This window comes from Schistocerca gregaria, chromosome 1, assembly GCF_023897955.1.
Source record: "Schistocerca gregaria isolate iqSchGreg1 chromosome 1, iqSchGreg1.2, whole genome shotgun sequence".
Classification (NCBI taxonomy): domain Eukaryota; kingdom Metazoa; phylum Arthropoda; class Insecta; order Orthoptera; family Acrididae; genus Schistocerca; species Schistocerca gregaria.
The window spans coordinates 1,105,307,936-1,105,335,844 of NC_064920.1; the positions used below are offsets into that span (position 1 = coordinate 1,105,307,936).

Genomic DNA, 27,909 nt, shown 5'->3' on the forward strand with positions numbered 1-27,909 from the left:
TACCGAAAGAGAAAATCAACAGAGGACGCCATTACCAAGATGTTCACACCACTGAATGTGAATATGTCTGCGGGGTTATGGTGGACACTGCAGGAGCCTTCGACAAACTGTGGTGGCCGGCACTCATCTACACCTTGCGGGAGATAGAGTGCCCCTGGTTGCTGTATTGTTGTCTGGGGGCCTACTGTGAGGATCATTTCGCGGTGCTCTCCGCCCCCGGATGTTCCTTTAGTAAGAGGGTAACCAAGAGCTGCCCCCAAGGCTCCGTATTGGGCCCAGTCTTTTGGGACATTGATATGGGGACGACCTACTTTTCTTGGTTCAAGTAAATTCCAGAAAACAGCTCGAGGAAAGCACCGCAATTTCTAAATAGAGCTTGATGAAATGGTGTTGGAAGACCAAATTCGCTGTTCCAGTAGCAAAATCCAACTATATTATGTTCAAAGGTAAAATCATAAGATACTCCAGTGTCAAAATATTAGATTCAACAAACGCCAATAATCCACTAACTATGTGGGTGTAGAAGTTGAGCTTTGACTCGCATACTGAGCAAGTGAGCATCAAGACCTTAGCGTTGTATAATAAAATCTTCAGTATTGGACAGAGGAGATTTCATCTCCCCCCTAATGTGATTAAAATACACAACAGCCCACTTGCGTCAGTTGTGGGTTACGGCTCTTGTGTCTGGGCCCACAAGCTCAGGTTGATTAGGTCAACCACGGCGGTATGGAGAGTGTAACAAAATATTCTTATGAGCTCAACAGGGCCTCTTGAAACAGTGCCTACCGATGGCTTGTGCATAATTTTGGGGTTGTGTCCGGTAGATTAGGTCGTTAGACAACGGCTGCAATTTACTGGCTTAAAAAGAATGAGGTTGTCCCCATTCGGTGAATTTCTCCAGGTAGTTACGGAGCCTGATCAATCTTGTGAATATGGATTTGAGATGGGCACACCAGAACATGTCATTTATGATTGTCCAGTTCACGCAAGAGTTACCTTTGGTGAGAGGCAAAATTTTACCGCTAACAACGTCCATGAAATACTGCGTGATGCTCATTTATCGAGACACCTATCAGCGTTAGCAGATAAAATATCGTCCTGCGCTCAGCTTCTTTATAGGAGACAAAGGCTGCAGCAGGGCGTTATATAGGAGAGAAAAGCCGTGTGCTGTGAGTCACACACTGGCAGCAATCAATCACCTAGTATCAAAAATACAGTTCTAGGGAAGGAAGTAAAGCTCACGTAGAGAATAGAAGGAAGGAAGATTTCCCCACCTAGCGAGAGCTACGTTCAGGGAGAAGTCAATAGGAAAGGTTTTGGGTTAAGATTTTGCCTCTCATCCTTCTAAACACCTAATTTTACTGTTATGTACTTCTAAGGGGCGCTCTAGTGGAGAAACGTTTAGAAAGAGCACCATCATCTGTTTAGTTAATAAACCAGTTTGTTAATAATTGCTCACACAGGGATCGTGAAGCTAAGATTAGAATAATTACTGCATGCACAGATGCATTCAAACAACCATTCTTCCTGCACTCTATACCTGAATGGAATGGGAAGCAATGCTAATAACTGATACAATGGGACGTACACTTTGCCATGCACCTCACAGTCGTTTGAAGAGTATAGATGTAGATGTAGATGTAGATGATACGATGGGTTTCTCCGCACCAGAGACGTGAAAAATTTGTACCCCATTCCTGCTCCAAACGTGAATGGAATGGGAAGAAACCCTAGTAAGTCGCACAATGGAACGTAGCCTTTGCCATGCACCTCACGGTGGTTTGCAGAGTATACATGTGGATGTATATATCGTGTTTATTCGCCGATGCCAACAGCGACTTTCAATTAAAATGTCCTCCCTTATAAAGAGAAAGCAGAAAGGTGGAAGGAGTATATAGAGGGTCTATACAAGGGCGATGTACTTGAGGACAATATTATGGAAATGGAAGAGGAGGGAGATGAAATGGGGGATGCAAGTCGAAACAAGGCCCCGGGAGTAGACAACATTCAATTGGAACTACTGACGGCTTTGGGAGAGCCAGTCCTGACAAAACTCTACCATCTGGTGAGCAAGATGTACGAGACAGGCGAAATACCCTCAGACTTCAAGAGGAAAATAATAATTCGAGCCTAAAGAAAGCAGGTGTTAACAGATGTGAAAATTACCGAACTATCAGTTTAATAAGTCACAGCTGCTAAATACTAACGTGAATTCTTTACGGACGAATGGAAAAACTGGTGGAAGCCGACCTCGGGGAAGATCAGTTTGGATTCCGCAGAAATATTGGAACACGTGATGCAATACTGACCATACAAATTATCTTATAAAATAGATTAAGAAAAGGCAAACCTACATTTCTAGCATTTGTATACTTAAGAGAAAGCTTTTGACAATGTTGACTGGAATACTCTCTTTCAAATTCTAAAGGTGGCAGGGGTAAAATACTGGGAGCGAAAGGCTATTTACAATTTGTACAGAAACCAGATGGCAGTTATAAGAGTCGAGGGGCATGAAAGGGAAGCAGCGGTTGGGAAGGGAGTGAGACAGGGTTGTAGCCTCTCCCCGATGTTATTCAATCTGTATACTGAGCAAGCAGTAAAGGAAACAAAAGGAAAAGTTGGAGTAGGTATTAAAGTACATGGAGAATTCTGTCAGAGAGCAAAGGACTTGGAAGAGCAGTTGAACGGAATGGGCAGTGTCTTGAAAGGAGGATATGAGATGAACATCAACAAAAGCAAAACGAGGATAATGGAATGTTGTAGAATTAAGTCAGGTGATGCTGAGGGAATTATATTAGGAAATGAGACACTTAAAGTAGTAAAGGAGTTTTGCTATTTGGGGAGCAAAATAACTGATAATGGTCGAAGTAGAAAGGATATAAAATGTAGACTGGCAATGGCAAGGAAAGCGTTTCTGAAGAAGGGAAATTTGATAACATCGAGTATACATTTAAGTGTCAGGAAGTCATTGCTGAAAGTATTTGTATGGAATGTAGACATGTATGGAAGTGAAACATGGACGATAAATAGTTTGTACAAGAAGAGAATAGAAGCTTTCGAAATGTGGTGCTATAGAAGAATGCTGAAGATTAGATGGGCAGATAACATAACTAATGAGGAAGTACTGAACAGGATTGGAGAGAAGAGAAGTTTGTGGCACAACTTGACCAGAACAAGGGATCGGTTGGTAGGACATGTTCTGAGACATCAAGGCATCATCAAGTTAGTATTAGAGGGCAGCGTGGAGGGTAAAAATCGTAGAGGGAGACCAAGAGATGACTACACTAAGCAGATTCAGAAGGATGTAGGTTGCCGTAGGTACTGGGAGATGAAGAAGCTTGGACAAGATAGAGTAGCATGGAGAGCTGCATCAAACCAGTCTCAGCACTGAAAACCGCAACAACAACATCAAATTTCGTCTAAGCCTCTGTATTTCGCTGAAGTGGCACCTTGTGACTTCTTCCTCACTCCTCGGATGAAGAAACAATTGTATGGCAGGTGTTGCCACAGTGACAGGAGTTGGTTTTCGAGGCGGAATACTTCCTGTAGAGCCCAAATACAGACGTCTACGCTCAAGGTCTCCGCCACGTCATCCATCGTTACGAGAAACGTGTCGTAGTGAGCCGTGCTTATGTTAAGGGTGACTGACCCTTCACCATATTTCATAGTCACAGCTTTTTTTCAGGTGATGCCTGAAATTTGCTGACTGACCCTAAGAACTGCATATTTTCACCTTGCTGTATAAGATTAGCATTAAATAACAAGCATTAATGTAAAGAGTGTCAGACTAATCCACTGCTACATACTAAGTACAAGATCGCCGATAAACAAAACTTTATTGTCACTTGTACATAGTTGTTAACATTGATAAGATATTGTAATGACATTAATTTTGATCAGTGTTTAGAAAGTGTAGCAAATACAAATATAACGGCGCTAGTGCGGCACCAGTGTTCCGTTGGTGTTCTCGATGATCCAGTCCACGTAGCTTGGGACACGGGTGCCGACAGAGGGGTACGGAGGGGCAGCGCACTCGTAACCCCACGACACCAGCCCCACAATCTTTCCCTCGTAGAGCAGAGGACCGCCTGAATCACCCTGCAAAAATCACTGGATAAAGTGACTTGTGGTATGTGCAGAAAAACAGATCACGGAAAGCTATATTCTGACCATTCGTAACATAATACGCGTTTCTTCTAGTGAAAAGTATCAGTGATGTGGGTCTACTGCAGTTTGTAACGCCGGACATGCATATCCTCCTATTTCCATTTATTGTACTATAAATTTTTTTCTTATTTTGTTACCTGAAGACATGATTTTTCTGTGGCTTTATATATTGTAATTGTTTTACTGTTTATATATATACAAGGGCTATCCACAAAGTACGTTACGGTTTGGAATTAAAATTAAATAAAGTATTGGAATTTTTTTTATTATATACAGATGTAAGCCACACTTAAATACTACTTTTATACGTAGTTGCCACATAAATTAAGGCACTTGTCGTAGCGATGGACGTGCTTGGAAATTCCTGCGCCTTCAACCATGTGGTTACCTCTTCTTTAAGCTGTGCGTCATCATCAAAACTCTGCATAGCGAACCACTTCTTCATTGCTGGGAATAAGTGGAAGTCTCTCGGTGCCAGGTCAGGACTGTACGATGGATGAGGAAACAACTCCCACTTAAAAGATTCGAGAACTTCACGAGTGGCATTTGCCGTGTGGGCCCGGGCGTTGTTGTGAATCAGCAAGATCTTTGAGTCCAACTTTCCCCTGCGCTTGTTTTGTATTGCTCTTCTGAGGTTGTGCAGAGTTTGGCAATACCTTTGAGAGTTTATTGTAGTGCCTCTTTCCAGGAAATCCACAAAAATCACACCTTTTCTGTCCCAAAAGAGGTAACCACGTGGTTGAAGGCGCAGGTGGCCGAATTTTACGGCGAAGGAATTTCCAAGCTCGTCCATCGCTACGATAAGTGCCTTAAGTTAAATGGGAACTATGTAGAAAAGTAGTATTTAAGTGTGGCTTTCATCTGTATATAATAAAAAATTCCAATACTTTATTTATTTTTAATTCCAAAACGTAATGTACTTTGTGGATAGCCCTCGTATATGTATTTATGTCGATGCATAATTGGTTTGTTTTGTAAATATTATTTGTATTTTTATGGTAGGTCTTGCCTAGGGAAAACTATGCTATCGAAGGATTACATCGTGCTTAGGTTCTTTGGTAGTGTTAACTCCACCGCGTGGATCGCGGGCAGAGTGGAGTCTGGCTGGAGTACGGCAGTGGAGCAGGTGTGTTGAGTGACACTCCCGCGAGATGCCGCGCTTCCGGGGTTTGGGAGCATGTAATAGCGCTCGACTTGCTATGATAGTTTCTGGCACGGTGTCGCGGACGGGAAGCATTAGCTGGTGCACATCAAAGCCCGTTTCGCCTGGTGATCGTGTCAAGAAGAAGGCGCGCCAACGTCCAGCTTCTGCAACAGTGACGGCCGACAATGAGTGACTGTCACAACGTCCTCGATCTACAACTTCAAACCTTCAATCAACCAACAAGGAAGAGTGGAAGCACGTAAAGTTTTAGAACTGTATGGCAGACACAGCTATTCAGACTGTTGCATTACAAAAAGAAAGCAACTTAGCATGAACTTTTCTTACTCATTGTCCCAGCTACATTACCAAGTATGGTCCCTTCCTTTCCTGGAATGAACCCGAGTGTCGTTGGAATTCATACGCCAGCATTAAAGTAATATCATTCCATTTCACTGCTGTAATTTCAAAGTCCAGTTAAAGTTTTCTTAGCTAGCTACGGTAGTTAGATTACACAAGCACAAATTAAGAGCGCGAGTTTTGTTACTATATTTTAGCTTACCTGTGACTGCAGCTCAGCTTTGTACGTACTAAATTTCACTATTGTTAGGTGTTCAGAATCATTTAATTCAAGTTGAAAGTTAAATATCTTATTTGTAAATTGCATAGATTCAAGTACCTTTGAAATGATTGTTGAGGTAGCCCAAGACTAACCTTATTTTATTGAATTTCGTAGTGCTTCAGAAACAAAGTTCGCTATTAATTTCAGTCACTGAATTAACTTTCAGTTTTCCTGTTTTATTAATTCTTTTGCTAAATTCGCGAAATTAATTACTTACGACAAACATTCAGTTTTCACGTAACACGTGTCAACCTTCAGTTGCCACGCTTTTAGTGCTAATTACATGTGCAATAACCTTTATTTTTCAGTTAATAGTTAACGTAACGACCGCACATTTACTTTCTTTATTAACTTTACCCCTTTTCAAATTTATTTCCACCAGATTCATTTGCATTTTCCCTTTCATTTAGATGTTACTCTTTCCTCTCTCTTTACCGACAGATTAAGTTCGGTGACGATTGCTTTTTCCAAATTTCCGTTAGGTACTTGCAGTTTAATTTTTACTGTCATTAAGGTCGATAACTGAGGGGGAGGTTACAAGTTCACATCCATAAATATGTAATATAAATACGTTAATCAACGTACAGAGTACAATCGTCATTTTAGACTACGAATTTATCAAACAAATTGTATATCATGCGTTCAGGATTGGAGTTTGAGCTTAATTCTGCTAAAACTCAGTTTTGAAATAAAATTCATGACATTGTATCCAACTCATTCTGACACTATTGTATAGGCTATGAAGTCTTCGTCTGCCATGTGGGGAAGGAAAGTTGCAAATCTAACTCTCAAGTAGTTGGCCTCTTAATTACTTCAGTATGAATAAGTAATGTCTACTGAAATACATACCTCTGATGACTGAAAGTATACAACAAGCAAAAACCTAGTTATGGATAATGAGTATTCAGACATTTTAATATAACCTCAGGTATTTAACATTTTCATACACATAACATGTGTCATTTAAGCTCGATTTCTGTCCTGAGAGACGAAGACATGCTGAAGACATGGAATGAAACATGGAATTTAAACAGTTCCCTACTAAAATTCACCGCGGTTATGTATTTTCTGGACAACACTGCAGCCTCGTACAGACATTAGTTGAATATTGGTTTTAGTATGTAACAATGTACTGTTACTGAAGAATTCGCTTTTTTTGAAATTGATTTAATCTTTTTATGTTTGACATAATTCGATGATAGTTTCTTATCAATTTTCTAATGGTTCCAGTCGCAGTGATATTTCAGAAACTTATACAGAAGGAAAGAATTTATTGTGAGGCAAAAATTGAGGGAATTGGAGAAAGAACTCTAATTTATTATTCAGATGTCATCAGTACCAGAAAACAAAGTAGAGCTGTGCACAAGTATACAGCATGTTTCAAACGATTGCCAACAAAAATGAAATATCTAACAGAGGAGTAGAAGTACAACCACTCTGTAACAGGAACTAATCGTACTGAAAGAAGTTCGGAAGCAGAGAAAGCTTTTTAATGCCAAAAACAACAAGGACAATTAATACACAGACGCCATGAGTTCATCGAAGTACTGTACTGTTTATTTAACAGTGTTTTACATTACAGAACGTGTTCAATATGGCTTCCACCATATGCAGTACATAGTAGAAAATTCTGACGGACTGCACAAAGTGAATCAGGCAGCGCACAAAATTTATCATGAGGGGTTCCAAGTGCACTGGAGAGGCGTGTTTGAGTGAGGAACTGGTGTCGCGTACGAGAGGCATTTGATTTTCTCCACCAAAAATAAAAAAATTAAAAAAACGATTAGAACTACTGTTTCAGTCCAACAACAGCAGGGCCAAAATCCTCATCACATATTACAGTATCCAGTCACAGAAATGTTACCAACGTCTATGTCCGACGTCGACGTGCGCTAAACACTCACAGATGGGTGGCAGGTGGCAACACGCAGTGGAGGTTGTACAAAGAGTGGCGTTGGGACACGGACAACAGGGCAGTCGTGTCATAGTGTGGAAACGGAAAATTTTTCCTGAGGTCCAACATAAGGGTTATGATCATAGGCTTTTGAGCCAAGGTTGGAAGAATTTCCGAAACGGCTAAGTGTGTAAACTGCCAGCGCGCCGCCTTGGTTGAAGTATACTGTGCACGGCAAAATGGCGATATACAAGACCGGCGCCGAAAACACTGTGGTGAACGGAGGCTGCGGAGGTTGTACGGGCGAATAGACGTGCACCTGTTGAGCAGCTGACAGCGCAGATGAACCAACAGGTACCAACTACGTCCGCTCAATGACCATTCAGCGAACTTTTCTGCATACGGGCCTCCGCAGCAGGCGCCTGGGTTGTGCGCCCTAGCTCACTGCTGTTCATCGCCGACGAAGGCTGGAATTTGAACGTCAGTGAATCACCTGGACGTCCACTGAGCGCCGACAAATGGCTCTGAGCACTATGGGTCTTAACTTCTGAGGTCATAACTCCCCCAGAACTTAGAACTACTTAAACCTAACTAACCTAAGGACATAACACACATCCATGCCCGAGCCAGGATTCGAGCCTGCGACCGTAGCGTTCGCGCGGTTCCAGACTGTAGCGCCTAGAACCGCTCGGCCACCCTAGCTGGTGTGAGCGGCGACAGTTGGCCTTACAGATGAATGACTTGTTTATTCTCCGTCAGACAAATGACCCTTGGCGGTTATAGCCTGAAAGTCTGGAACCAAACACACTGCAACAATTATCAGAAGGGTTCATGCCAGAGAAGGGAAGCGATATTTTTAACTGGTCTCCGTCAACAGTTTTCCAGTGAATAACAACCATGGAGCCCAGGAAGATCCATGGATAACATGAAACGTCCCCTTAGAAAAATTATACATGACTGTGCTTAAACTGATACACAATATTTTTTTTTAGCGCAACGCAATCTGACTTTCATTAATCCCTACAAAACAATGGCCCTGACTAACATTAACCTATACCTTTCACAAATCACTTACCTCACAAAAATCTTCGTTACTCGAACTACTGCAATACAGCGAGCGCCAATACTGTCAGCTAAATAAAAGATTCAAACTACTGAAGGTACTAACTACTGATAGACATAGTTAGCAAATGAAAGATTTTGATAGAGAACAAACAATGTATTTACCTTAATAGTGTTCAAAAGTCATAATATATATAGCAGTTCATAACATGCAGTCTTACAAATTTCCAGATCGTCCGCTATCAAAACTCTGCCATGTCTCTCCCCACAACCACCACTGCTGGCGACTCACCTCCAACTGCGCAACGCTACGCCCAGATCATCCGCTCTCAAAATTCCGCCGTCTCTCTCCCCACATCCACCACCGCTGGCGGCTCACCTCCAACTGCGCAACGCTACGCGCTTTTAACAGCCAACTGCCCAACACTACAAGGGCAGACAACAATGCATGCTAGCCACAGACTGCACACAGCACAGCCAGTGATTTCCATACAGAGCGCTATGTGGCGTTACCAATATAAAAACCTAAACAGCCTACTTACAAACATAACTTAAATAATTGTTGTCTCGTATAACCTTACAGATTTACACAGACGTAACCACGTTGGACTACCCCAGGAGACATTCCACCACTACCACACAGCACGAAGAACCTACGTAATGGCTTCAATTCGTCGAGGAAGAGAGTGCAAAAGTTTCTTCCAGTTATGCCATCTCCATCTGCACCCAATAACTAACGATTACGAGCGAGGTGGCGCAGTTGTTAGCAAAGTGGACACACATTCGGGAGGACAGTGATTCAAACCCACGTACAGCCATCCTGATTTACATTTCTCGTGATTTCCGTGAATCGCTTCAGGCAAATGCTAGGACAGTTCCACTGAAAAGGCACGACCGACTTCCTTCCCCAGCCATCCCTAATCCGATGGGACCGATGACCTCGCTGTTTGATCCTTCGCCCAAATCAACCAACTAATTAATGATTGCATAGAGCTACAGAATTAAGGGAGTGTTAACTGCTAGCAGCTAGCTTGTTATTTTTGTCACTATCATTATTATGGTGAGGTGACAAAAGTCATGGGAGACGATATGCACAAATAGAGGTGGCGGTAGTGTCGAGTACACAAGGTATAAAATGGTAGTGCATTGGCAGAGCCGATGTGATTATGGCGGCATGGCAGAATCAACAGACTGTGAACGCAGGATGGTAGCTGGAGCTAGACGCATGGGACAATCCATATCGGAAACCATTAGGGAATTCAATATTCTAAGATCCTTAGCGTCAAGAGAGTATGCCAGGAATACGACGTTTCAGGCATTACCTCCCACCACGGACAACGCAGTGGCCGACGGCCTTCACTTAACGACCGAGAGCAGCGGCGTTTCCGTACAGTTGTCAGTGCTAGCAGTCAAGCAACACTGCGTGAAATAACCGCAGATACAATACTGGCCATTAAAATTGCGACGCCAAGAAGAAATGCAGATGATAAACAGGTATTCATTGGACAAATATATTATACTAGAACTGACATGTGATTTCATTATCACGCAATTTGGGCGCATACATCATGAGAAATCAGTACCCAGAACAACCACCTCTGGCTGTATTAACGGCCTTGATACGCCTGGGCATTGAGCCAAACAGAGCCTGGATGGCGTGTACAGGTACAGCTGCCCATGCAGCTGCAACACGATATCACATATCATCAAGAGTAGTGACCGGTGTGTGACGAGCCAGTTGCTCGGCCACCAATGAAGAGACGTTTTCAATTGGTGCGAGATCTGGAGAAAGTCCTGACCAGGGCAGCAGTCGAACATTTTCTGTATCCAGAAAGGCACGTACAGGACCTGCAACATGCGGTCGGGCATTATTCTGCTGAAATGTAGGGTTTCGCAGGGATCGAATGAAGGATAGAGCCACGGATCGTAACACATGGCAAATGTAACGTCCACTGTTCAAAGTGCCGTCAACGCGAACAAGAGGTGACCGAGAGGTGTAGCCAATGGCACCCCATACCATCACGCCGGGTGATACGCCAGTATGGCGATGACGAATACACGCTTCCAATATGCGTTCACTACGATGTCGCCAAACACGGATGCGACCATCATGATGGTGTAAACGGATCCTGAATTCATCCGAAAAAATGACGTTTTGCCATTCGTGCACCCAGGTTCGTCGTTGAGTACACCATCGCAGGCGCTCCTGTCTGTAATGGAGCGTCAATGGTAACCGCAGCCACGGTCTCCGAGCTGATAGTCTGTGCTGCTGCAAACGTCGTCGAACTGTTCGTGCAGATGGTTGTTGTCTTGCAAACGTCCCCATCTGTTGACTGAGGGATCGAGACGTGGCTGCACGATCCGTTAAGCCATGCGGATAATATGCCTGTTATCTCGACTGATAGTGATACGAGGCCGTTGGGATCCAGCACGGCGTTCCGTGTTAACCTCCTGATCCCACCGATTCTATATTCTGCTAACAGTCATTGAATCTCGACCAGCGCGAGCAGCAGTGTCGCGATACGATAAACCGCAATCGCGATAGGCTGTAATCCGACCTTTATCAAAGTCGGAAATGTGATGGTACGCATTTCTCCTCCTTACACGAGGAATCCCACCAACGTTTCATCAGGCAACGCTGGTCAACGGCTTCTTGTGTATGAGAAATCGGTTGGAATCTTTCCTCTTGTCAGCACGTTGTAGGTGTCACCACCGGCGCCAACCTTGTATGAATGCTCTGAAAAGCTAATCATTTGCATATCACAGCATCGTCTTGCTGTCGGTCAAATTTCGCGTCTGTAGCACGTCATCTTCGTAGTGTAGCAAATTTAATGGCCAGTAGTGTATCAATGTGGGGCGTATGACGAACTATGCGGCGAAATTCAGTGTTAAGGAGCTATGGCAGCGGATGATCGTTACGAGTGCCTTTGCTAACAGTACGACATGGCCTGCATCTCCTCTACGGCGTGTGACCATCCCTGTTTCAACCTAGACAACTGGAAAACCACGGCCTGGTGGGTTGGGTTGGGTTCGGTTGTTTGGGGGAGGAGACCAGACAGGGAGGTCATCGATCTCATCGGATTAGGGAAGGACGGGGAAGGAAGTCCGCCGTGCCCTTTCAAAGGAACCATCCCGGCATTTGCCTGGAGTGATTTAGGGAAGACACGGATAACCTAAATCAGGATGGCCGGACGCGGGAGCGAGCTGGTCAGATGAGACGGAATCTTAGTTGGTAAGAGCTGATGATAGGGTTCGCGTGTGGTGCAGACTCAACGAAGCCGTGGACCCAAGTTGTCAACAAGGTACTATGCAAGCTGGTGGTGGCTCCATAATCGTGTGGAGTGTGTTTACATGCAATGAACTGAGACCTCTGGTCCAATAGAACCTACCATTGACTGGTAATGGTTATGTTCTGCTACTAGGAGACCATTTGCTGGCATCTATGGACTTCACTTTGCCAAGCAACGATTTTTTATTGATGACGATGTGCCAGTTCACCAAGCGACAATTGTTTGCGACTAGTTTGAAGAACATTCTGGACAACTCGAGTGAATGATTAAGCCATCCAGATCACCCGACCCAAGTCCCATCGAACATTTAAGCGACATAATGTACAGGTCAGATCGCGCACGAAGTCCTGCAACAGCAAAAATTTCACGGTTATGGGCTGCTGTGTAGGCAGCATGGATCAATATGTTTGCAGGGGACTGGCAACGACTTGTTGAGTCCATGCCACGTCGAGGCGCTGCCCAAGGCTGACCAAACGCTCAGATGTGTGTGAATGCCTATGGGACCAAACTGCTCAGGTCATCGGTCCCTGGACTTACACACTACTTAAACTATTTACTATTAAAAACAGTCTTGATCACGATTTATTTATCAATCTGACCGGTTTCGACCACTACTGTGGTCATCTGCAGACCACTGAGTAGGAAGCTCTTTCCGTTCGAGAATCACTCCAACGGAAAGAGGTTCCTACTCAATGGTCTGAAGATGACCACAGTAGTGGTCGAAACCGGTCATCTTGATAAATAAATCGTGATCAAGACTGCTTTTAATAGTAAATATTTGTAAGACATTGATCACTGCCTCTCCCATAATGTATTCAAAAGTAACCACTTAAACTAACCTACTCTAAGAACAACCCACACATCCATGCCCGAGGGAGGACTCGAATCTCCGGCGGGAAGGGCCGCGCCACTACACTGACCAAAAGGATGTCCGTCACGATATTCGGATGTATCCGATGGCTTATGTCACATCAGTGTATTATTACTATTATTATTATTATAATTGTTGGTGGGTTAGTGGCAGCAGCGTCAGTAGCAAACAGGAATTGCTCGTGTCATTAACTTTATTAGTTCATAGTCAGTATTATTTACTCACATTGTCACTATAGACACCCATATCATTTTTAACACTGTTTGTCATATTATTTCTTAGGTAACTATGATATAAAAATGTACTGTGTATGTCGAACCTTAGTATAATGTAACAGAGGGTTTTATGGAAATAATCAGATCAGGTTACACAAATAAATATGTAACAATCAAGTTACAAAGAAAGGCTACATTTGATGAAGTCTTCTCAGATTCTCCGTCGAGTCAAGGGATCGTTCTGTGACAACATTACGGTAAGTTTTCTATGAATCTTCTCCTGAAGATAACCAGTAGGTAGCTTGTAGAAACGCTGCCGCAGAACGACGCCTTGACTCTACTGATGATCCGAGAAGATTTCAGCATCGAAAGCTGCCGAGAAAGCCTCCGTTCCTAAAAGACTAATCTTGCTCACTGAGAACGTTGAAATAAAAATCCTGGTTGATGTTCTTGATCACCCGACTGAGTGGGACCACTTTATGGTACAAGAAGAAGGAAAAAAAAACACTCCCAAAACATGACATAAGCACTGATCCACACAGTGCTGGTTAAGAGCCTCAGTGGGTCATCGGTACACCCGCCACCTTGCTTTTTAAAATCGTGATTCACTACACGCACCCAGACACCTAGTGCTCACTTTCCTCATTTTTTCGCTCACTGAATGCATGTAGCGTTGATCTGCCACTCTGAACAATGGTCTGTTGCGAGGTTCTCAGTTGATTATTGTATACAGTTCCCTTTGCAGTGTTCGGTCGGAAAATGCTCGAGATCGAGTTGGGTTCAATAACACGAGCAATTCCAATCGATTGTGAAAGCGATTGTCATTGACACGTCGCGAATCTCCATTCCTTGTCTGTTACGACCATTTTACGGCCAATGTTCACACTCTACGTAACACTCTACGTAACTTGTACACACGTTGTACAGTTCGAGTAATATGCCAACAAATCGCAAAATTTTATTCACCTTATGGTCGTGGTCATGTCCAAATATGAGGGTTCGATTCTGTCATTCTGACACCTCCAATTCATTGACATGGGTAGAGTGTCACATCACCACATAGTGCAAGTTCTGGACAGTCCACAACGCACCATAACAACCAGTGAGCTCTTTCAAGGATGATTTTGTGGACTTCAGTCCGAAGACTGGTTCGATGCAGCTCTCCATGATACTCTAAGTCGCGCAAGTCTCTTCAGCTCCGAGTAACTAATGTAACCTACTTCCTTCTGAATTTGCTTATGCATTCATCTCTTGGTCTCCCTCTACGATTTTACTCCCCACGCTTCTCACCAGTACTAAATTGGTGATTCCCTGGTGTCTCAGAACGTGTCCTATCAACCTGATCCCTTCTTTGGACAGGTTTTGCCACAAATTTATCTTCTCTCCATTTCTATTCAGCATATCCTCATTAGTTACGTGACCTACTCATCTAATCTTCATCATTCATTTGTAGCACCACATTTCAAAAGCGATATTGCAGTGCCCATGTTATTACGATTATGATGCAAAGTTCCTTTGGACATGAATGTATGCATATATGCACTGTGGCTATCACAGCCGTTATGAAACACATCAAATGAATTCGCAATTGCGAATAAGGGTTACCATCAGCTGTAGAATGGATTGACGACAGCGAAAATTTGTGCCGGAACGGGGCCCGAACCCGGATATCCCGCTTATCGCGAGCTATCGCCTTGCATTTGGCTATCCGTGCACGACTCACAGCGAGACCAGTAGACGCTTGGTTGAAGACATATGAAAGTTTGGGTCTGGCCGTGTGTCGTACACGGATAGCCATATGATAAGGCTACTGCAGAACATTCGGATTCGACTCCCGTCCGGCACAAATTTTCGACTTCGTCATTCCAATCTACAGCTGATGGCAAACCTTATTCACAATTGCGAATTCATTTGACGTAATACTTGTCAAAAGCTCCATTCTTATTTTTGTCTAAACTATTAATCGTCCATGTTTCACTTCCACAAATAACTATACACCGTATAAATACTTCCACAAAAGAATTCCTGACACTTAAATCTATACTCCATGTGAACAAACTTCTTTCTTGCCATTACCAGTCTATATTTTACATCTTCTCTGCTTCGACTATCATCCTATCACCAGTTGTTTTGCTGTCCAAATAGCAAAACTCATCTACTACTTTAAGTGCTTCATTTCCTAATCTAGTTCCCGCAGCATCACCTGATTTAGTTCGACTGTATTTCATTATCCTCGTTTTGATTTTGGTGATGTTCATCTCATATCCTTCTTTCAAGACACTGTCCATTCCTTATTTTGTCTACTGAGTTTATTTAAATGCTGTGACTGAATCTAACTGCATAGTACGAAGTCAACTGTCAGAGACAAAGTGGTGTATTTCCAAATCGACCTACGAGCTACAGTAGCCCATGTGTGCTCCTCGCCCGCATATACTTTTTCCTACCGGTCTCAAATGGTTCAAATGGCTCTGAGCACTATGGGACTTAACATCTGAGGGCATCAGTCCCCTAGAACTTAGAACTACTTAAACCTAACTAACAACCTAAGGACATCACACACATCCATGCCCGAGGCAGGATTCGAACCTGCGACAGTAGCGGTCGCGCGGTTCCAGACTGAAGCCCCTGGAACCCCTCGGCCACAGCGGCCGGCCCCCTACAGGTCTGCTCTTTACTTACGTTACAGGTGCCGTAGTTTATGTCCTCGAAACGAGCAGCGCAGATCTGCGTAGGGTGGACAGCGTACCCAAAGTCATTCCACACTGCCTCGCATTCCTCTTGGTCTACTATTAGAAGGTCCACTTTGCGCAGCTCAACTGTACTCAGCCCTAGGTACTGTGGAAAAGGAAAAGTCTTTGTTTATACTAGTGCTATGATAATATGTTCCAGTTTTCAAACATTAGGATTTAACATATGGAAATATATGACGTGAATCACATTTAATACCTTCGATTATAGTAATGCCCTAAATTTTAAAACAATATAGAAATAAATAATAAAGAACGTTATGACATACTGTCTAACTTAGTTATCATCTGATATTTAAAGTCTGGAGTTGCAGTATTTTTTGACAAGCACAGTCTGCAAACAGCTACCATAGAGATACACTCTCCAGTATTGATAGGAAATAGCTTTAAGGTCTCAGTCACCTAAAGCAAAGATGCACAGACTACAGTCCGCCACTCGCCGATCGTTCTCGTAATGTATTTTTTTTTTTACTTATCTTTCAGTCCCTCCTGGAGAAAATTCAGCTGTGAGGATAGTGAATCGTTAGTTCCTTTTTCTTTCTTAGCTTTTGCTACGTAAATAGAATTACTTGAACTATTAACTTTAAGTGTAGCTTTGTTGATCCACAATTACTTATACTTATTTTTCCTTTGCTTAAACTGTCTCTTTCTTTTAAATTTATGCTGCTGCAGTTCTATGTGTTTTGTGTGCGTTTTGAGGGGATGTATTACAAGAGTGTGTGCACTGTTATCTTCGAAGACAGGTAGCACATCTTAATGTTTGAAAACTCCTAGCGCGCAAACCGCGGCACCCGCCATTAGTTCCTGGGTGTCGACCAATAGAATTAAAGCTGTTTTTTCTTCGCTAGTGGTCTAAGCTTTGCGGCGAGGTGAAACTGAATGTGACAGCTGTCATACCAAGCAGGTTGTGTTTACGTCGTACTTACAGTTACGTTACCACACGTTCATGAGTAATAACTTGGTTCTTGAAGATCACAGGGATACGTGAACAAACGTTAGTGTAATCCTACATCTACATCTACGTGATTACTCTGCTATTCAGAATAAAGTGCCTGGCAGAGAGTTCAATGAACCACCTTCATGCTGTCTCTCTACCGTTCCACTCTCGAACGGCACACGGGAAACCGAGCACTTTAATTTTTCTGTACGAGCCCTGATTTCTCTTATTTTATCGTGATGATCATTTCTCCCTATGTAGGTTGGTGCCAACAGAATATTTTCGCAATCGAAGGAGAAAAATGGTGATTGAAATTTTATGAGAAGATCCCGTCCCCAGATGACTTAGCAGGTGAAAATTGCTGGATTTGGACGGGTTACTCCTGTAACTAAAATATCAGATCTGAAGATGGTTCTGAATGAACCGAAACCGGTCATATGAATAAAAAATTTGCAATCAAGACGGTTTTTAAGTAACATTATAAAATCACTGATTGCTGTTATCCCATAAGACATTATGCCTGTTTTTGCAAAAAATTTGAAATGAGACTCAAGTTTTCTTTGAGCTGTTCAGCAACTATGTCTTCTGAGTCGGGGAGTCGGTAAAACGATCCAGTTAATAGTTTAGTCCGATTGTCAGGCATAACCTCTACCCACACTATTTCACATGAACTATCTACTTCAATTTCGCTACAAGGCAAACTACCTCTGACAGCAATAAATACTCCGCCACCAACTGTATTTAATCTAACCATTCTGAACACTGTTAGATCGTTTGAAAAAATTTTGGCTGAACTTATTTCCGTCTTTAGCCAGCTCTCTATACCTACAACTATTTGAGCTTCAGTGCTTTCTATTAGGGCTTGGAGCTCTGGTTCTTTCCCAACACAGCTATGACAATTTACAACTACAATACCAATCGTTTCTACAACTACACTACTGGCCATTAAAATTGCTACACCAAGAAGATAAACAGGTATTCACTGGACAAATAAATTGTACTAGAACTGACATGTGACTACATTTTCACGCAATTTGGGTGCATAGACTCTGAGAAATTAGTACCCAAAACAACCACTTCTGGCCGTAATAACGGCTTTGATACGCCTGGACATTGAGTCAAACAGAGCTTGGATGGCGTGTACAGGTACAGGTACATCAAAATGACTGGACGGTCTTCCTCGGATGTTGGTTGTCTAAAATCATCCAGTAGGAATTTTCACACTTCGTTGCCTTAAATTCCCCAGGTATCTCCGTTACACTTTCATATGGTCTATGTCGAGCTGTTACAGTTCTAGCGACGCGCCTCCGACTTCATCCGAGGTCTGTCATCATGCCTACTGCAGAAGGACTGCAGACACTGCAGCAGTAGTCTAGACTGGGTCGCTCTTCCAAGACATTTGTCTCCCAGTCGCCTTTCCTGCTACTGGTTTCTCGTGATCCTTCCAGTTCATACTGCTTCTTATTCTTAGCCATAGATACATAAATGATGCGATGAACTCCAGAAATCCATCACTAATCTTGTGATCGAAGACCACTAAGTTGCGTTTCGTTCTTAAGACCACTGTCTTCAGTTCACCTGCATTTAACGAGATCTGTGATTAATTGCACCGTAGGGACATTCGGTTCCAATATCCACGCACTTTTCTGCTATTGTCCAATCACAACATAAACGACAGTGGAGAATCTGGTATCACTGCTAGCCCTATCTAATATATCATTTCCGAATACTGCGAAAATTAATGGCACTATTACGCCTCCTTGCATCACACCTGTTTCTTTTGTACATTCGACGTTCCATATATTGTACTAGCTTCTATTAATCATACCTATCTCGAGCCAAAATCGTATCTAAGAAGAACTCACAGTGATGGTATCCCGGTTATTAGCCAAGAATGTAGTACAACGTCGGACAACTTTTACAGATAGGAAAGCAGTTACCTCCTGATGACCTGCATCTGCTGTTTGCAAGAGGAATATCGCTGTCTAAGCAGCAGAGCCACACCGCATTAGTGGGACTTGAAGAGAGAAAGTGTAGAAAGTGCTGGATTTTATGAGAAATTGACTGCAGATATTAGAAATGAGGCAGACGTTTCTTACCCAGAGATTTCCCCAGCCGATGACTGTAATACTGGCGCCAACTGGAACCTGCTCTCCCTGATCCGGCAGTTGTACTGGCGCCACTGTGATGCCATCAATTGGAAAAGCTGGTGACACCTGCAGGAACATGAAGATACCATGTTCTTTATAAAGTTATTTTGTAAACATAGAAAATGGTATGTAATCTAATTAAAGCATACAATGCTGATGGAATTAGGTTAGGAAGTGAGACACTAAAGTAATATATGAGTTCTGCTATTTTGTCAGGAAAATAACTAAAGGCGGTGGAAATTGGGAGACTGGGAACGACAAGGTTTCTGGAGAAGAAAAAGCTCTTGGCATCCAATAAACTTAAGAGATGGGACGAGTTTTCTCAAAGTTTTTGTCTGGGGTGTAGCCTTACATGAAACCGAAACTTTGCCAGTAGCAGTACAGTGAAGAAGAGAACAGTAGTTTTTGACATGTGGTGCTACAGAAGAAAGTTGAATATTGGTGGGTAGAGCGCGTAACCAATGAGGAAATATAGTATCGAGTTGAGAAGAAAATGAATGGCCTAATTTGACTAAAAGGAGGGATCGGTTGAAGCAGCGCGTCCTAAGGTATCAAGGAATAGTCAGTTTGGTTGCGGAAACAAGTGTCGAGGAGAGGTAAAATTTGTAGAGGGAGAACCTAGCAGTTTTCCTATTGTGCTGTAGACTGCAGGCAGCGCAAATTGTAAACTTGTGGTAAGATCTTATGGGACCAAACAGCTGCGGTCATCGGTCCCTAAGCTTACACACTACTTAATCTAACTTAAAATAACTTACCCCCCATGAACCATGGACCTTGCCGTTGGTGGGGAGGCTTGCGTGCCTCAGCGATACAGATGGCCGTACCGTAGGTGCAACCACAACGGAGGGGTATCTGTTGAGAGGCCAGACAAACGTGTGGTTCCTGAAGAGGGGCAGCAGCCTTTTCAGTAGTTGCAGGGGCAACAGTCTGGATGGTTGACTGATCTGGCCTTGCAACATTAACCAAAACGGCCTTGCTGTGCTGGTACTGCGAACGGCTGAAAGCAAGGGGAAACTACAGCCGTAATTTTTCCCGAGGACATGCAGCTTTACTGTATGATTAAATGATGATGGCATCCTCTTGGGTAAAATATTCCGGAGGTAAAATAGTCCCCCATTCGGATCTCCGGGCGGGGACTACTCAGGAGGATGTCGTTATCAGGAGAAAGAAAACTGGCGTTCTTCGGATCGGAGCGTGGAATGTCAGATCCCTTAATCGGGCAGGTAGGTTAGAAAATTTAAAAAGGGAAATGGATAGGTTAAAGTTAGATATAGTGGGAATTAGTGAAATTCGGTGGCAGGAGGAACAAGACTTCTGGTCAGGTGACTACAGGGTTATAAACACAAAATCAAATAGGGGTAATGCAGGAGTAGGTTTAATAATGAATAGGAAAATAGGAATGAGGGTAAGCTACTACAAACAGCAAAGTGAACGCATTATTGTGGCCAAGATAGATACGAAGCCCACACCTACTACAGTAGTACAAGTTTATATGCCAACTAGCTCTGCAGATGATGAAGAAATTGAAGAAATGTACGATGAAATAAAAGAAATTATTCAGATAGTGAAGGGAGACGAAAATTTAATAGTAATGGGTGACTGGAATTCGAGTGTAGGAAAAGGGAGAGAAGGAAACATAGTAGGTGAATATGGATTGGGGCTAAGAAATGAAAGAGGAAGCCGCCTAGTAGAATTTTGCACAGAGCACAACTTAATCATAGCTAACACTTGGTTTAAGAATCATGAAAGAAGGTTGTATACGTGGAAGAACCCTGGAGATACTAAAAGGTATCAGATAGATTATATAATGGTAAAACAGAGATTTAGGAACCAGGTTTTAAGTTGTAAGACATTTCCAGGGGCAGATGTGGACTCTGACCACAATCTATTGGTTATGACCTGTAGATTAAAACTGAAGAAACTGCAAAAATGTGGGAAATTAAGGAGATGGGACCTGGATAAACTGAAAGAACCAGAGGTTGTACAGAGTTTCAGAGAGAGCATAAGGGAACAATTGACAGGAATAGGGGAAAGAAATACAGTAGAAGAAGAATGGGTAGCTCTGAGGGATGTAGTAGTGAAGGCAGCAGAGGATAAAGTAGGTACAAAGACGAGGGCTGCTAGAAATCCTTGGGTAACAGAAGAAATATTGAATTTAATTGATGAAAGGAGAAAATACAAAAATGCAGTAAATGAAGCAGGCAAAAAGGAATACAAACGTCTCAAAAATGAGATCGACAGGAAGTGCAAAATGGCTAAACAGGGATGGCTAGAGGACAAATGTAAGGATGTAGAAGCTTATCTCACTAGGGGTAAGATAGATACTGCCTACAGGAAAATTAAAGAGACCTTTGGAGAGAAGAGAACCACGTGTATGAATATCAAGAGCTCAGATGGCAGCCCAGTTCTAAGCAAAGAAAGGAAGACAGAAAGGTGGAAGGAGTATATAGAAGGTTTATACGAGGGCGATGTACTTGAGGACAATATTATGCAAATAGAAGAGGATGTAGATGAAGACGAAATGGGAGATATGATACTGCGTGAAGAGTTTGACAGAGCACTGAAAGACCTGAGTCGAAACAAGGCCCCCGGAGTAGACAACATTCCATTAGAACTACTGACGGCCTTGGGAGAGCCAATCATGACAAAACTCTACCAGCTGGTGAGCAAGATGTATGAGACAGGCGAAATACCCTCAGACTTCAAGAAGAATATAATAATTCCAATCCCAAAGAAAGCAGGTGCTGACAGATGTGAAAATTACCGAACTATCAGTTTAATAAGCCACGGCTGCAAAATACTAACGCGAATTCTTTACAGACGAATGGAAAAACTGGTAGATGCAGACCTCGGGGAGGATCAGTTTGGATTCCGTAGAAATGTTGGAACACGTGAGGCAATACTGACCTTACGACTTATCTTAGAAGAAAGATTAAGAAAAGGCAAACCTACGTTTCTAGCATTTGTAGACTTAGAGAAAGCTTTTGACAATGTTGACTGGAATACTCTTTTTCAAATTCTAAAGGTGGCAGGGGTAAAATACAGGGAGCGAAAGGCTATTTATAATTTGTACAGAAACCAGATGGCAGTAATAAGAGTCGAGGGGCATGAAAGGGAAGCAGTGGTTGGGAAAGGAGTGAGACAGGGTTGTAGCCTCTCCCCGATGTTATTCAATCTGTATATTGAGCAAGCAGTAAAGGAAACAAAAGAAAAATTTGGAGTAGGTATTAAAATTCATGGAGACGAAGTAAAAACTTTGAGGTTCGCCGATGACATTGTAATTCTGTCAGAGACGACAAAGGACTTGGAAGAGCAGTTGAACGGAATGGACAGTGTCTCGAAAGGAGGATATAAGATGAACATTAACAAAAGCAAAACGAGGATAATGGAATGTAGTCAAATTAAATCGGGTGATGCTGAGGGAATTAGATTAGGAAATGAGACACTTAAAGTAGTAAAGGAGTTTTGCTATTTAGGAAGTAAAATAACTGATGATGGTCGAAGTAGAGAGGATATAAAATGTAGACTGGCAATGGCAAGGAAAGCGTTTCTGAAGAAGAGAAATTTGTTAACATCGAATACAGATTTATGTATCAGGAAGTCGTTTCTGAAAGTATTTGTTTGGAGTGTAGCCATGTATGGAAGTGAAACATGGACGATGAAGCAGCTTGCACAGGATAGAGTAGCATGGAGAGCTGCATCAAACCAGTCTCAGGACTGAAGACAACAACAACAACAAACTAACTTACGCTTTGGACAACACACACACCCATGCCCGGGGCAGCGCGGCAGGCAGCTTATGGTAGATTACTGTCAGACGCCTCATACGGACAGAGGCTACAGAAATCCTCGATAAATAAAAACTCTGAATCATTAACATATCAGCGAGAGGCGTTTGAGTAGCGGAATTCCTTTTCCAATTCGGCAAAAATAAGCTCATCGCCCATATTACTCACCATAAGGGGCATTACGCTAATGCCTTGAAACAGTCTCCAATCGAGCCCGATCGAGCACGACCGACCGCCGTGTCATCCTCTGCCAATGGCTTCATCGAATGCGGTAAGAAGGGGCATTTGGTCAGTACACAGCTCCCCCGGTCGTTGTCGATTTTCTTGGCTTTGGATGCGTTACTATGTGGTGGAGTACCTCCTCTATTAGGCTCACCAAACTGAGTATAACTCGTACTACCACCAAGAAAAAATCCCTACCGGCAGTCGAAGCCGGCTGCACTGCATGGCTGGTAATCGCACCGACAACACAGCTACGGAGGCGGACAATGACGAGAGTACTCACTGGAGTAAAAACTCTACGTAAAAATCTGTAATATTTAGCACTACACGATCCAGTAAGGCTACACTGATACCAAACCCAGCTAACAGAGCTGAAACGAGTCCATCAACCCTTAGAATGTTTCTATACGCCAAAAACTACTTGAGTCACAGCCCCATTAATAATTTTGGTCAATGCCAATTCCTTGACAAATTAACGGTATGAGGACCTAGTCCGATACGAACTCAAAGGAGATGGCAAATAAAATACAGATAACACCAAACTACATAAAAGTGAAGATTAATTTAAAACCAGTACCGCCAAAACAGCTAAAGCAAAATAAAAAATCATGTGGCTCAAGACAGAGATCACAATGCTGTATAAAAAGAAAGAACTTCTCAACAAGCAGCTGTATAGTCTGCACTTGCAACTTGGAAATTGCCTCTCCAGATTTCAGTTATCGTACATCTTACAATACATAGAGAACATCACTGCAAAAGAACATCAGAAAATATTGTATAGGCATAAGAAAAAAGGAGATACTTTGACAATGAAGAAAGGTAACCTCTCCAAAAATCCAATAATGCCAAAATCAGTTTTATGAAAGAAGTATTAACGCAACTAATATCAGTTTTACAAATAATGGACTTGCTCTCATAAACAAAGATCTAAAGCCCAGACTTAAGGCCAGTAACTTGAAAAGCCTTATTGCATCTACTAAACTTGCTTGTGATGCTGCTTAATGAAGTTCCAGGGAAACCAATTCCTAAGCCTTTAAAGCCAAGACACCTCAAAAACAACAGTTCACACAGAAACAGTGACCTGAATGTTCTAAATTGTATCAGTTCCGAACTTTCTAAGAATAAAGCTTTAATAGTCAAAGCTGATAATACTAATTGTGCAGCGATAATGTTAGAATGCACGAAAAATACTATTTTGACAAAACAATTATTCAATAGTAACAACATAACTGAGAGGCCGATTGCCTTTGTAGTCTGGTCACTTCAACCCCCACAAACTAACCAACCAACTTTAGATTTTGATCCTACCTCTAAATTACAAGCAAAAATTAAGAAAACACTTAAGAATTGTAACTTCCTCGTAACTAATTGGGAAGTACGTGACTGCATTTCCATGAACCCCACTGCACCTCGGCTCCGGTCACAGCCTAAGACTCATAAGGAAAACTGCCTCATCAGGGAAATTGTGAACTCTAGGAACATCTCTCCATATAATTTAAATAACAAACTGATTGCTCTGCTTAATGCCTGCTATACGTTTGAAAACAAATTCTCCATTAAGAACACATATGAACTCACTGACAACCAGATTTTCAACACTTGACATAGTAAACCTTTAAAGTTCAGAGAGTTACCTATTGACTAAAATCTAGAGAAAATGTATTTTCAGTGAATAGTCTCACATGCGAAGCATTTTACGACATCGTATGGCAAACTAAAACGCTTCATCGGTACCAACTTTGATGGGTATCATCTGAGCTGATCAACTCATGTAGTGTATTTTTAGCGTGAGATTTCAGCAGAAGGTCTTGCCTGAACCGGGATAGTATTTTTTTTTTTTGGTAGGGGAAATGTTAGGCCTTCCATTAGAGGTAATTTTTGTTATATTATTCTGTAGGACACCTACATAGTAACGTTAGTAGGTAGAAGTGGAAACAGAAGTATTTTATCCATCAGTGAGCTATATCATGAATGTAAATGAAACAAGTAATAAATGTATTTTTTATTCAAAATAGCGAAGTTGAATTTATAATAAGTAGCTAGCAACAATGAACATTTTTATCGCTGAATTCCTTAGCAACGTGAGTCAGTAGTTATCCTTCTGGTCATTTCAATATTAAACAAAAAGAATTTTCATTGCCGGCCTATGAAGGATTAAATATTAAAGAGCTAAATTAAATTTGCGCATTGTAAAGTGGTTTAATTTAAAAGAAAACAAAAGCCTTAAAAATAAAAGGTTGATATCCAAGAACGTGACTTCATACTTACGAAATGTTTATTAATGAAATGCACGATGACGATTGATAAAAAAATTAATAGCTGGTAAGGAATCTCCCAATGTATTCGATGATTCTAAAGAATCTTCCAACGTAATTTACAGTTCTAGTAGCAAAATCATTTTTATTGAAACATCAATATCAACCTCTACAGAAAATTCGTTATATGTGCTTTGCCAGGCAGAGTGAGGAAAAAAAAAATCTGCTCCTGCAGAGAGGTAAAGAAAAATAGCGGTTGTTGGTGAGGTATTTTAATGACAGTTGCAATATTGTTGCCGTTCGACGCAGTGATAGGAATAAAATTACGTGATGCATCTACATCGCTGGTCAAGGAGAAAACTAGCCAGCAGTCTTTAATAATAACCTCAATTTAGCTCGCTTGACTCGTTTCTGTAACATATCAAAGCAATATTTACAATGGTAGTAATGTGTACCTTTTCTTTAACATTAAACTGGCGAAAATCCACAAGTTTAGTCTCCGCGGTGTGTTCGGTTAACGTCCCGCACTAAAAAATAAAAATAATAAGGAGAAAACCTAACTGGATGAATCATCCTTTGCAAACCATACGAACGGATAAACAACATTCTTGGTCAATGTGTGAAGCGGGCTGTAGGTCCTCTTGAGTTTCTGTACGTGTGTTATTTTCTCCCTTTAAGGATCTCGGCTAGGTGCTTGACATTCGTGAGTCTCTCGAATTGATCATACTTTGTGGACAGTTTTTCGATGTCGAGTTCTGAACACATGAACTGAGATTTTTGGAAGGAAAATTATAGTAATGGGTATATTATCACTATTAACATCAATATTTTGGTACGCTTTCAGCGGTTTTCGTGACAGTCTTCTACGCCTTTCCTGACTTGTGGAACGCTGTCACTATTCTTTCGTCGTTTGTCTCCAGTGGAGGGCCGCAATCGCCTTCTTAGGCTCGACTCTTCTCCATCTCATTTGTGTACTGAGTCTTTGAGGCTGTACAGTTTAAATGTTGTCGAATATTATTGAGTTCTTTCCATTATAAATCCACATTTCAGTATAGTTGGAATACTAACCTTGAGCAGGGCGATGTCGTTGATCCAGGAATCACTGGGGTCGTAATCCTGATGAGAAATGATGTCTGTCACATTGTGTTTGGTGCCCCCCTCGGTCACGATGTTGGTACCAGCTAGCACGTCGTATGTGTTGGGACTACAACGGAAAAAAAGCAAGAGTGCGTCACATCTTTGCAGAAGAGAAGTATATGTAATTTTACAAGGAGCTGTTTGCAGGTGAACAGCGCTAAGGGAGATGTGTTGTCGGGTGAACCAGAACTCCGCCGATGAGCTTCCAGAGGTGATAGTACCGACCAAACAAAGAAAATGCCTATAAAACGCTCACTTTTTTGTTTAACTTCGACACGGTGAAAGACATCACTTCCACTGCATGCTCTTTGCTTGCGGTGTTTTGGGGCATGTAGTATGGGTCGAAACAAGAAAGAATATCCGGTAAACATGGGCTCTAAACTACATACCTTAAGAGCTGTGAGCGCTCGTACAGTAGAAGAGATGTGTTTCATAATTGTGAAGACGAACAGTTGCTCATAGTTGTAAAGTTATGCTATTTAGGGCCCACGTTTACAGCACCTTTTTTCTTATTTTGGTCCGTACTATTATCTCTGACAGTCCTTCGGTGCATTTTTTGTTCACCCTAAATAATGCGAAATACTTCATGCAAATGTTTTATACTTACCACGCAAACTACTATCAGCGCCGGTTGCTGTGGCCGAGCGGTTCTAGGCTCTTCAGTCCGGAACCACGTGGCTGCTACGCTCTCAGCTTCGAATCCTGCCTCGGGCATGTATGTGTGTGCTGTCCTTAGGTTAGTTAGGTTTAAGTAGTGTAGGGGACTGATGACCTTAGATGTTAAGTCCCATAGTTCTTAGAGACATTTGAAACATTTTTCTGCTATCAGCAAGTAAAAACAAGTAACTCACGACCCAAAATCGAACCCTGGGCCTCCTGCATGCTAACCCAAAACGCTACCCACCGCCCCCACTGCATAGCACTGGTGCTGTGTCTTGGCAGATTTATTTACCGTACACGTGATAACAGTGTCGCCAGATTGCTGATCTTTAACGTTGATTTACTGCCTGAAATAAGGACGAAACCTTGTGAGCGACATTTTTGTATCGTCAGTATGTGGGAAATAGCGTTGCGAAGTCCGAGTGCGCCAATTTTCTTCACCCTGCATACTTTCGGGCTTCAACTGGAAGCTACGATGGCGTCTCACGAATCTGTACTGAAGGGAGAGGGCGTGCTTGTGACGTAGATGGCGCTCTGCCTTCTAATTGGTCAACGTCGAAAACCACTTTCATACTACCTGACACCTGACATGCTACATACTGCTCTGCACGTTTAGGCACACTGTCCAGCGTGCAATTCCACGTTTTGACGACAGAAATTTGCCACGCTCAACGCTCAACGTTCGAAAGCTCGGCTTAAAGCCGTCCGCACACGGATCGGGCATCCGAACGTTGAGCGTTGAGCGTGCCCA

General features: G+C 42.4%; 1 protein-coding gene across 1 annotated transcript in view; it reads right to left on the reverse strand.

Annotated features, from left to right (window-relative positions):
- Window positions 1-3,819: 3,819 nt before the first annotated feature.
- LOC126282842 (mite allergen Der f 3-like) overlaps window positions 3,820-27,909 on the reverse strand; it is a 40,406-nt gene continuing 16,316 nt past the window's right edge. The window contains exons 4-7 of the mRNA XM_049982225.1: window positions 26,430-26,565; window positions 19,046-19,162; window positions 15,942-16,097; window positions 3,820-4,098 (exon numbers count right to left, since the gene is read on the reverse strand). Coding sequence (XP_049838182.1) covers window positions 3,937-4,098; window positions 15,942-16,097; window positions 19,046-19,162; window positions 26,430-26,565 — 571 coding nt within the window. The 3' untranslated portion in view covers window positions 3,820-3,936. The remainder of the gene's footprint in view (window positions 4,099-15,941; window positions 16,098-19,045; window positions 19,163-26,429; window positions 26,566-27,909) is intronic.